Source organism: Hermetia illucens, chromosome 3 (genome assembly GCF_905115235.1).
Source record: "Hermetia illucens chromosome 3, iHerIll2.2.curated.20191125, whole genome shotgun sequence".
Taxonomy (NCBI): domain Eukaryota; kingdom Metazoa; phylum Arthropoda; class Insecta; order Diptera; family Stratiomyidae; genus Hermetia; species Hermetia illucens.
In genome coordinates, this window is record NC_051851.1 from 25,976,706 (window position 1) to 25,988,293 (window position 11,588).

Below are 11,588 nucleotides of genomic sequence, written 5' to 3' on the forward strand. Positions count from 1 at the left end.
CCGCTCCCTTTGTGTTGATCGATTGTTATTACATTTTTTGACAATCGTCTACTTTCAGTTTTATATTTTTTGTTAAATTGGTATCCATGTCCTGCTCTCACGAGTAGTCTAGCAAAAATGTCCACCGTAGTTAGCCCTGCCACCAGGGTAAGGGTCTTATAAGAAACTGAAGGTGCTCGAGGTATTCAAAGTCCGCATACTAAAGACCACGCATTATTCGCGGCAGCAAAATCCTCTCAACGAGTTCATCCTGTGCTGAGAAGGGTGGCACTCTCTCACTTCTCCAAGTTTACCAACATATTTAGATGAAAAAAATTGGCGTTTCCTAAACGGCTTACAAGTATCCCCCCTCCATAATATGAACAAAAGTTTCGTAATAAAGGTTGTACGGCCAATATTGATTGAAACTAAAGAAATATTTTTCATTAGATCGATTTATTAGAAGCAACTCGAAGACGTCTTTCCATAATTGAGGTATTGATTATATTCAACTCAGTACTAGTGAAGGGCCTAATATATGTATATAGTTAAACTATCCCTAAAATACAGGAGTGTAGTGCCATGCCTAAAGTTGAAGCTGAACTACTTCTCTCATAAGATTCATTAGCTTAAATTAGAAATAGAGTATCGTTAAAAGCGGAATCCTCTCTACAAATGTATTAAGATTCAATTTTTTCAATATAGCACACGTCTAACATACAAAACGGTGCCCTACACAGCGGGCACGAACACTTCTTCTCCAGCCACACTTCCTTTTCAAACTCATTCTGCCGGGATGCAAACCATCTCGCCAAGCAATCAACACACCACATTGGTCGACAGTAGCAATTGCGACACCTCTGATCCTCCGGAATCGCATCACCATTTTCGTTTACATCGAGGCACTGCTTGTGTAATTTTATATTCGGCTCCGCAAGCATGCATGCAAAACAACTGTCAGCAACCTGATTCGTCCGGAATACTGGATTTAAGGCCACTTGCGCTTTGAAAACTTCAATAAAACGATCGATAATGCTTTGGTGGAATTGGATGTTTGAGGCGATTGTTATGGGACGACTGATTCGATCTTGGAGGTTACGGAAATCTAAGGCGTTTATGCGAATTTGAAATTCGCCAATTCCAGGTCGGGTTGATTTCACAGATATGTTGATTATTTGAATTGAATCATTCGTGTCCTCGGCGATAGTGAATGTTTCACTCTGGAAAAGAAAAAAAGGAAATATTAAGCCTCAGCTCATTCATATTCATATTTACGGTCCCCACCTTATTTACATTTAGGGTGGTGTCACTTTGATGTGCAAAGTAGACAATGTAAGGCGTGGTCTTAATAATCCAGTTTTCGGTTGCAATCAACGAAGTGATAGAATTGATTTTCATATTCAGGACATCTTGCCTGCAACAGATAATAATTTTTAAATGAAGAAAACGGCCTATAATAAGGTCCTAATAATAAGATCCTTATCTTTCCAAATGGATTTCGTCCAGGTGAAAATTATACTTGTATAAGAGTTATTTGCGTCTTATTGAATCAATAATATAATATTCAACAAGTGATGTAATAATAAGGCTAGAATCAACGTAGTCTCATGTTTCTATTATTTTAGCCTTTAACCCACTACCAGATTACATGGAAAGCGTTTTACGTTTACGATTACGTGCTTACGAGCGTTGATGCTAAAGCGATAATTGAGTAGTACAAATAGAATTATATGTACAAATATATTTTGTTTCTACATAATGTCCCAACAAATAAATATATTTACGTTTCGTTGATTTGATTGATTGATTTATTGTATAAAAAAACAAGTTTCACCGTCAAGAATTATTTTTCGAAATAATGACCAACTCAATCGCGAGTGGTTGACACGCAAATTACTTGCTTCGCCACAACGCTGGTTTCCCAACTGACCAAAGGAGATTTCAGCTAGTTACCAGAGGAATAGTTCCGTCAGTTCAGCTCTCACAAGTCAAAATAAACGCGTTGCGCGCATCTCTTCTTAGCTGCGCTTATTTCCTGAAAGAAAGGCTTTAGCCGGGTCGAGGAGACCTTCTTGATCGTGCCTCCGATGTTGATGCTAAAATGGTGTGGGTTTTACTCGAGGACTTTGAAGGGGTCCTCGTAAAGTGGCTGCAACGTCCTTCGTGAGGCGTCCCTCCGAATTAGGATAGGCGTGGAGGAGTCAAGATCTCTGAGCCGTCGGCAATATTTTTCGCGTAGTTGGTGCGTGGTGTGGTGGTTTCAGCTTTTACACTCTGTGTCCTTGAGCAGACGCAACGAAATGGTGGTGTCAAGTTCCGACTTAATGTCGAGTACAGGGTCGCTGGGAAGTCTCAGGTTCTCCCTGTAAACCAGCTTCGCGGGATTTGCAGCTAATTCCCCGCAATTGGCGGCCCGAAGGCCAAGTAGAATGAGTGGCACGACTTGTGAAGGGTAATCTTGGGCCATTATAACGGCCTTCAGTGTCCTATGGCAACTTTCAATCATCTCATTGAACTGCGGGTGGTTCGCAGTTAGCCGCTAGCGTTTGAAGCCAAGGAGTTCACCTAACTCTGAGAAAAGGGAGAACGCGAACTGCATTCCTTGGTCGGTAATTTAATTGCTCTGCTCACAACAGAGAACTTCATTGTAAAATTGTGCGGAAATATAGCTTCAGGCCACTGCGTGAACCTATCGATGAATGTGAGGTAATACCTGAAACGCTTGGTAGACCAATGGGATACGTCTACCTGTTTCCGGACGTATATACTGCGAAGTTAGGAAACTCCAAAAATATAATTTCGCGGTGTTTCTAGCGATTAAATTATTTGAAATAATTATGACTTGTTTTTTTTTTCTATTCGCTAGTGATATTCATTATGGTTGCAAATACCGATATTTCGGGAACCACTTGTTCCTTTCATCAGTGCTAACAAGTCCTTGTTGCAACCATAATAAATATCACTAGCAAATAGAAAAAAGCAAGCCTTAATTATTTAAAACCCTTAGATGTGTATTTCGAGTCAGTTCTAGGTCTCTTAGAAACTACATCGTCCCTCTGTGCCGCCACGATTGCCGGAAAATCGACGATGGATCTTGATCTCTACAACACGTGACCAAGCGTGAGCAACTACGTTCTGTTGGACTTCTATTTCAAAACAAAGGTGAACACTGTGAACGGCCTGCCTTCAAGGGTACTGTGCTAATAACTCAAGATCGTACGTGCTGTAGTTCTTTTAAGCGGAGTTCAGCTGCTTCGAGAAGAATTTCATCGACTGTCAGATTTGGTTCGCCTTTTTTTTAAGAGCAGCACCTATGGTGATATCTGAGGCATCGACGAATACAGTTAGGGGTGTATCTTGCTGAGTGAATGCCTGTAGTGTAACTTAAACCAGTTGTTGCTTGGTGATCTAAAACGCGTGGACAGTTTCTAGAGATGCAATCAGATGGGAGTCTCTATTCTTCGTTCTGGTGACCGGCCTTGGGCAAAAACCCACAATAGAAGTTTAACACAACTAAGAACTATCTTAGATCTTTAACTCTTTTCCGAAGCGGGGAGCTCGATCCGGTTTAATGCCTCCAGGGACAAACAGATGGACTCATAACAGAAAATATGTCGATCACTTTAAAAAATTATAGAAGAGAAATATTGCCACTAGGTTTAAGGGAGAGGAGGGATATTTCCAACAAACACAGATGAGAGAAACCATTCAGCTAATTGAAAAGCCCCTATCAACAGGTAGATAAAAATGTAGTATTCCTCTCTAAACATAAAAATGATTTCCTTTTACAATATATTATCCAAGGAAAAGACAATAAATTCTACTTTCCAAGTGGTGTTGTAAATGTAGTAAAGTGATATCGACGAGAGATATGATATGCTCACGTAATTCGCGCTAACGAGAATTCATCATCATCATCATCATCAACGGCGCAACAACCGGTATCCGGTCTAGGCCTGCCTTAATAAGGAACTCCAGACATCCCGGTTTTGCGCCGAGGTCCACCAATTCGATATCCCTAAAAGCTGTCTGGCGTCCTGGCCCACGCCATCGCTCCATCTTAGGCAGGGTCTGCCTCGTTTTCTTTTCCTACCATAGATATTGCCCTTATAGATTTTCCGGGCGGGATCATCCTCATCCATACGGATTAAGTGACCCGCCCACCGTAACCTATTGAGCCGGATTTTATCCACAACCGGACGGTCATGGTATCGCTCATAGATTTCGTCATTGTGTAGGCTACGGAATCGTCATCCTCATGTAGGGGGCCAAAAATTCTTTGGAGGATTCTTCTCTCGAACGCGGCCAAGAGTTCGCAATTTTTCTTGCTAAGAACCCAAGTTTCCGAGGAATACATAAGGACTGGCAAGATCATAGTCTTGTACAGTAAGAGCTTTGATCCTATGGCGGAACAGTTTTTGTAAGCTGAAATAGGCTCTGTTGGCTGACAACAACCGTGCGCGGATTTCATCATCGTAGTTGTTATCGGTTGTGACTTTCGACACTAGGTAGGAGAAATTGTCAACGGTCTCAAAGTTGTATTCTCCTATCCTTATTCTTGTTCGTGTTTGTGTTTGACCAGTGCGGTTTGATGTTGTTGGTTGATTCGTCTTCGGTGCTGACGTTGCCACCATATATTTTGTCTTGCCTTCATTGATGTGCAGCCCAAGATCTCGCGCCGCCTGCTCGATCTGGATGAAGGCAGTTTGTACGTCTCGGGTGGTTCTTCCCATGATGTCGATATCGTCAGCATAGGCCAGTAGTTGTGTGGACTTGAAGAGGATCGTACCTCTTGCATTCACCTCAGCATCACGGATCACTTTCTCGAGGGCCAGGTTAAAGAGGACGAGAATTCACTCGCCAAAATTGGTCTGAACATCGAAGTCGATGGTAAGCGACTAAAAAGCGGGCCGAAACAATGGTGACTTAATACGCTCGATGGAAACTTGAAAACTTCGCGATTGCATCTAGATCAGGCATGACGAGAGGGGGGAAGAAGATAAGACATCGATAAAGTGAGGAGCTACTCCGCATTCACTTGATGGGGATCCAGAACAATTATGGAGTAACGGTCCGTCATCAAGTGAATGCGGACTCAGGGCCCCTCGCAGTCCAAAATACCTGGTTTGGCCAATTTAGGCCTAAACTAAGGAGGCTTAGTCCACGATATACTTAACACATACTTATGTTGTCTTTGTCAATATACAGTAGTGGTCAAGACTTTGGAAACTTTCATTTAAAGTGAATCAAGCACTTCTAACATTTTTTTTCGGTTTTTTAAAACATTTTTTTTATAGTGGGCCTTTATTAACAAATAAAGGTATAGGGGGTAAAGGGAAGGATAAACTTGCCGACAAATTGATTGGGAAATTGACAAAGTTTTACGACTTGACAATACGCAGGAATTCAGATTCCATTGAAAAGATGCAAACAGCAATTTGGGCATCTCTAGAACACTGCAGTTCTACCGGTGAAAAATCTCAACAAGTGCCCCGCCGGCGAGAACAATTGGTGTAAATGGCGTCGGACAGAAGCTATTAGGACCTTGGTGACTTTCACACAGGGTAGGCTACCCTTCAATACCTCTATTGTCGATATTGCCTCTTTATGAGGACTTATCGAGGGATGAATTAGTAGAGCGGTGGTTGGGTGCACACACCCAAACAGTCTCTAAACAGCTGTATCTGGATGTTGGCACCTAAATGCCTTCATTCATTTTCAACGAGGGATACTCTACTCGCTGAAGACTATGAACATCTTGGGAACCACTTGGCAAAAATATGCTGCTCAAGCAGACGAAGAGCGTGTACAGCGCTCAGAGCGGAGGGTCAGTGATGCAGTGAAAAACGGGAGAATCCAGCAGAGATAGGAGAAAGTAGCCAACACAGAACTTCTTGAAGAAGAGGAAGGAGATGTCTGTGGACCTGGCATAGTCGATTAAATTGCAAGTTTCGTGTTTAATTTCATTGTTTATGTTTAATCGCGTTTTCCCGAAAGTCGTGTTTTTGGTTTTCGCAAGGGCCTGACTAGAGCTTTTAGAATATTGGGTGTCTGTAAATTTCCAATTCTTCAGTAGAGGTGTCGTTGTACACGGACATGATGTTTTTTTTTGAAAAAATATTTCCGTTTTTACAGCCCTTTTGAGCTCGAAAAAAGTGGTAAAAAACGACTTTTTTCTTCTAACATCCACAATTTTGAGAATTTTCAACTTTTTTCAAAAAGCTCGTGACCGGGCATAGCGAAAAATATAACAATTACAGAAATATCGTTTTTTTAGTTTCATCCATCCCAATCTAAGGAAACTTACCGAAAATTCGGGTGTGATTTTTTTACCTTGGCGGAGTTAAGGCCACTTCAAGATCACAAAACAAATTTTTTTTCAATTCATAAATTTCAAGAAGAAAGATGTACGAACATAAAAAAACGCATCTGAGTATCTTGTTTACTTTTTTGCAATCCATCCTTAAAAATACGCTCCAAATTCGGATTCGTAACCGGACGATCCTCTTAAATAGTTCGTGCGCTTTATTATTGAAAACGTCAAGTACATTTGGAGATGATCATTTAATCATAACCTGCTGCAGAGAAAGGTTCTTGATGCATTGCCTGAGAGCATTCGTTGAGCAGACTATCGTTGCCCTTGGAACTTATTTTGAAATCCACGAAGGCCGAAGATTTCCTGCGCTCAAAAGGAACAACCATTTCGTCCTGAGTTTTAAGGTATTTGCCTGGGGCAAAATGACATACTTTACACGCTTTTAATTCATGTTACCATTGATTGCATTGCAGACAATTCGCTGGCGGTTTTTACACTACTTGACTCCTTTGTATCCAACAAGTTCAAATTTTGCGAGTTTTGACGCGGGCTTCGTTGTATGATAAACTAGAGGTTAAGTTCGCGGTTTCCTCAAAGGTAACTTTACTAGCGTACTCTCTAACGTTGGTGGCCTTAATCGCCGTTATGATTTTCGAGCAGGGATGACCTTATTTACCGATTCCATGCATTTCGGTGTATAGTGGAAGAAGTTTCTCACTTTACCCTCGAGGAATTTTTTGAATGCTCAAACATTATTTTGGTGCACTTTTTGAACACGGCCATGAGAGAATTCGGTATCCCGACGAAATTGGTAAGATTGACTAGGCTGACCCTGACCAATGTGCGAGGCCAGATAAAAGCAGCAGGATCACTCTCAAGACCATTCGACATCAATAACGGTCTACGACAAGGGGATGCCTTAGCACCCGTCCTCTTTAACCTGACCCTGGAGAAAGTGATCCGCGATGCTGAGGTAAATGCAAGAGGTACGATCCTCTTTACGTCCATCCAACTGCTGGCCTTTGCTGACGATATCGATATCATAGGAAGAACGACCCGAGACATACAAACTGCCTTAATCCAGATCGAGCAGGCGGCGCGAGATCTCGGGCAACAACGCAAGACAAAGTATATGGTGGTAACGTCAACACCAAAAACCAACCAACCAACAACATCAAACCGCACTGGTCAAACGGGAAGAATAAAAATAGGAGACTACAGGAGACCGTTGATAATTTCTCCTATCTAAGGCCAAAAATCACAACCTATAACAGCTACGATGATGAAATCCGCGCACGGTTGTTGGCGCCTATTTCAGCTTCCAAAAACTGTTCCGCTCGAAACGTCTCACCATAGGGTCAAAGCTCTTACTGTACAAGACAGTGATCTTGCCAGTCCTCATGTATTCCTCGGAGACTAGGGTTCATAGCGAGAAAAATTGCGAACTCTTGGCCGCGTTCGAGAGAAGAATCCTCCGAAGAATTTTTGGCCCCCTACATGAAGATGGACAATTCCATAGCCTACATAACGACGAAATCTATGAGTGATACCATGACCGTCAGGTTGTTTATAAAATCCGGCTCAATAGGTTGCGGTAGGCGAGTCACTTAATCCGTATGTATGAGGATAATCCAGCCCGGAAAGTCTATAAGGGCATTATCTATGGTAGAAAAAGAAGACGAGGCAGATCCTGCCAGAGATGGAGCGAGGGCGTAGGTTAGGACGCCAGACAGCTTTTAGGGATATCGAATTGGTGGACCTCGGCGCAAAACCGGGTTCTCTGGAGTTCCTTATTACGCCAAGCCTAGACCGGATACCGGTTGTTGCGCCGTTGATGATGATGAATTTAGTTACTGAAAGATTGTATTTTCACAAACAATTGCTAGTTTTTCATTTCTATAAAGAAAACTTGACAAACACGTATGAATTGCAACCATGGGTTTTTAATTATTTATGAAAGCCACGATATGTTCTCGGGAGTATGACCTCGCCTAATTGAACTGCAAAGATAAAAGTGGCTCAAAAACCCAGCCAGATGGTGGGACCGCTGTTGTTGGGTTTAGAACGGCGCCCAACTTCAGGTTCGGGCCCAAGACCGTGAGGATGGCTTTGCCTGGATTTGGTGTTTCGGAATAATGTTTTAATGTCAAACAAGATGATTTTCGGCGTAGGCTTAATGCTCCAGGGAACCTTATCTTTGGCATGGAGGGAGTAACTTCAATGATAGGGTATTTGAAAGAAGTATGCCTCATCCAGACTCTAGAGTCTGACAATATTTCTCGGAGTGCACCAACCTGGTGCTCTCCATGCACTTGGAATATCACGATGGTGAGCATCGTTCACATCTCTCGTGCTCTTGAAAGAGGCAGAACCATACAGATACTTCGGAGGGCACTCGACTGTGGCAAGCCTTCAATGTATTGATGGGCGGTGGAGATTGACAACCTGCGAAAAGAATGTTATAAGCTCCGCCGTTTGGCGCAACGTTTAAAAAAAGAAAGGTGGTGCGTACCACATTGACAGTGCACAGATCAGCAGCGTGATAACCAAATTCGAAATTCCGATTCCCTAGAGGCTGTTATAAACTGATCTCCAAAAAGATCGATCCTCTGTCAAAACCCTCTTCGCCTAATGCCGAACCGATAGACGGCAGTGTCCAGACATTATTTTCTATGGATTCTGTTCCAGTTGATGACAACGGCATAGAAGGTGTCAAGGTTTGCCCAATTTCCCCATAAAAGACCTGGGAGAGGCAATTCCCTTTACAGAAAATGAAAAGGCGACAGGACCTGACGGTATCCCAGTAAAGGTACACAAGGTGGTGTTTCACCATCGTCCGGAGCTACTGCTCGACACATTCAACACTTAACTGGAGGGAGCGTTTTCCCTTTTCGCTGGAAAGTGTCAAGGAGACTTATCCCCAAGACGGTTCAGTTTTAAAGCTGGGTGATTCAAAGCGGACGTGGTGCATGCTGTTCTTCGGGCTGAAGGGCAAAGCCATTGATGTCGACGAATAGTGTTTTCAATTCCGTAAAATGGACTGATATGCTAGGTACACCAGAATATTCATTCCATTCAATTTTTGCTAATGTTGAGGAGATTATTTAAGAGAACGTTTATAGGATTAAAACCAACATCTAAGTACCTTGCATTGACACTCGACACGTAAATTAGCCTTTTCGAGTAAATGAAAACAGCAGCGAACAAGGCCGCGACCGGACTTTTGACCTTCAATCGACTGATGGCAAACGTTGGGGTGTTACCGTCTAGTCCCTTCTACCCTATGGTCCAAGTATAGAGACGGGGAGCTTTGGGGGTGGCGTCTGCGCTTTGCGTATTATGTTCAGGATGTTGTTGCGAGCAAAATTGAACTCGCAAATAGAGGGACCGATTGGCAGCGGGCTTTTAAAAAAAAACAATTCGACTTTCTCCCCTCCCTTTGATGAAAGACTGACTTGCAGGCTACATGAGGCTGGACAAATGATATCAGGCTAATTCTCTGATGACGGGGAGGTATTTAGTTGATAGTCCAGGGATAGGGCTTTAGGATCTTGATTTAACCGTTAGGGAAATGTTTTTCGTCAACGATGGAGTTGGTCCTTCGGATGATAGAGTGAGTTTTCGGGACAGATTTAGATGACATCCGAAATGAGGATATCCGCGATCGTTACGGAGTTGCACCGATCGTGGAAAAGTTGCGAGAGAGGCGTCTTTGATGGTATGGTCACGCAGTTTGTGCTAACGAGAATTCACTTGCGAAGATTCGTCTGAACATCGAAGTCGATGGTAAAGGACCAAAAGGCAGGCTTGATACGCTGGATGGGGATTTGAAAGCCTCGAGATTGCACCCAGATAAGGCATTCGATAGAGCCAAATGGCGAAACCGATCACGACGGGCCGACCCCGCCTGTGAACGGGAGAAAGGCTGAAGAAAAAGAAAAAGCAGTAAGAAGAGTTAACTAGATCGTTAGGGTGCGACGATTGCCCGAAAGCAGGGGTTGTTGCCTGCCAACCGATAATAAAAATCGTTCAGCTAGGACGTACATCGGCGATGCTGAAACAGTTTGAACTCTGTTACTGCCCCTTTGCCACATCCTCCGTGCGTGGCAACTGAGCCGACTCAACTAGAGGTATGTAATATGTAATTGACCCCAAGGGCGAACCAATGATAATTCGACCTAATCGTAGCCTTACTACCCATTGAGTGTTCAACTATGTTCGTCCGAAAATTTAGCTTTTCTTTCAGTGATCATCGTGTGAGAAATTGTTAAATAGTTTTCGAGTTTCTTTATAAAAACTGCAATATATTGTGCGTTTCTTATATTCCCTTGTTGCAATTCGTAAGGGATCGGAGCTAAAACCCGGTATAACAGTTGAAATTTAAATTATCTTTCTTCCAGTCGTGGGGGCACCATTTTCGTTCTTATTCGGGAATTACTTAAGCGACTTTATTACCGATCACCTGATCAAATTAAAAGGAAACATTCACACATTTCAATACAATAAAAAATGGAACTTGCTGGTCATTGTAAAAAGATTCCACAATTGATAAGATTAGCGTATCATTTCCACAACAGATGTTTGAATGAGAAAGTTTTTTTCAACACAAATAATAATTAATTAATTTAATTTGAACAAAATTATGCATTTGTATATTAGGTAATGCACAACTAGAAATGTCCATGCTCCATTTGTTCATAAAGCCACGGCCTTGGCGGCTAACATTGACACGACCATTATAGACCAAAATAGAAATCTTATCTATTTCCGGAACAATGAAGCATCTCGAAAGCGCGTATGCGAAACAACTGAAAGAATTATTCCGGGACTGCAAGACTCACCTTCGAAACTCCACACCGATGTCCTCCGCGACAGAGGCATATCCCCTGGCCGAGTTCGCAAACTTATTAAGCATCTTCGAGATCGGGTGATTGCTCCAGTCATGTTGCATCCAATAAACAATTATCGCGGGCGTGATAAGAACCGCCAGAATACTGAATTTCTGAGCGATCCGCCACGTTACCGCCGTCATCTGGTCACCGGTCGCATATTGGTCGTTAAATTGCAGATAGTGCACTAGGAAGTACAAAGCCGGCAGGCAACTATGAATGAAAAGTGTTAGACTCGTCCGCCTCTGATGGTATCGAATAAACTCGACTTCCTCCGTGCCCAGAAGGTTTGCGAAGAGGTTCTCGATGGTCAGTCCTAAGGTGATGAACTCAGTGGGCGGGTAGAAAATGCACATGCACAGTAGAATGTAAAAGAACGTGAAGACGAGCTCCGAATCACTCAT

At 42.7% G+C, this 11,588-nt stretch overlaps 1 protein-coding gene across 1 annotated transcript; it reads right to left on the reverse strand.

Moving 5' to 3' along the window:
- Nucleotides 1-416: 416 nt before the first annotated feature.
- On the reverse strand, nt 417-11,588 carry LOC119652523 (E3 ubiquitin-protein ligase TM129). The gene is made up of 3 exons (XM_038056720.1): nt 11,137-11,588; nt 1,264-1,393; nt 417-1,199 (listed from the first exon to the last, which is right to left on the reverse strand). Exons 1-3 carry the CDS (start codon nt 11,586-11,588, stop codon nt 660-662), a joined length of 1,122 nt encoding a protein of 373 aa, XP_037912648.1. The 3' UTR covers nt 417-659.

Excerpts from the sequence above, each read along its gene's own strand:
- LOC119652523 (XM_038056720.1), bottom strand. The coding sequence starts at position 11,588 with ATGAGTGATTCGGAGCTCGTCTTCACGTTCTTTTACATTCTACTGTGC. Across the intron at positions 1,394-11,136 it reads ATCGGTGTGGAGTTTCGAAG|GCAAGATGTCCTGAATATGA; the intron begins GTGAGTCTTGCA and ends TATCTGTTGCAG. Across the intron at positions 1,200-1,263 it reads CCACCCTAAATGTAAATAAG|AGTGAAACATTCACTATCGC; the intron begins GTGGGGACCGTA and ends TTTCTTTTCCAG.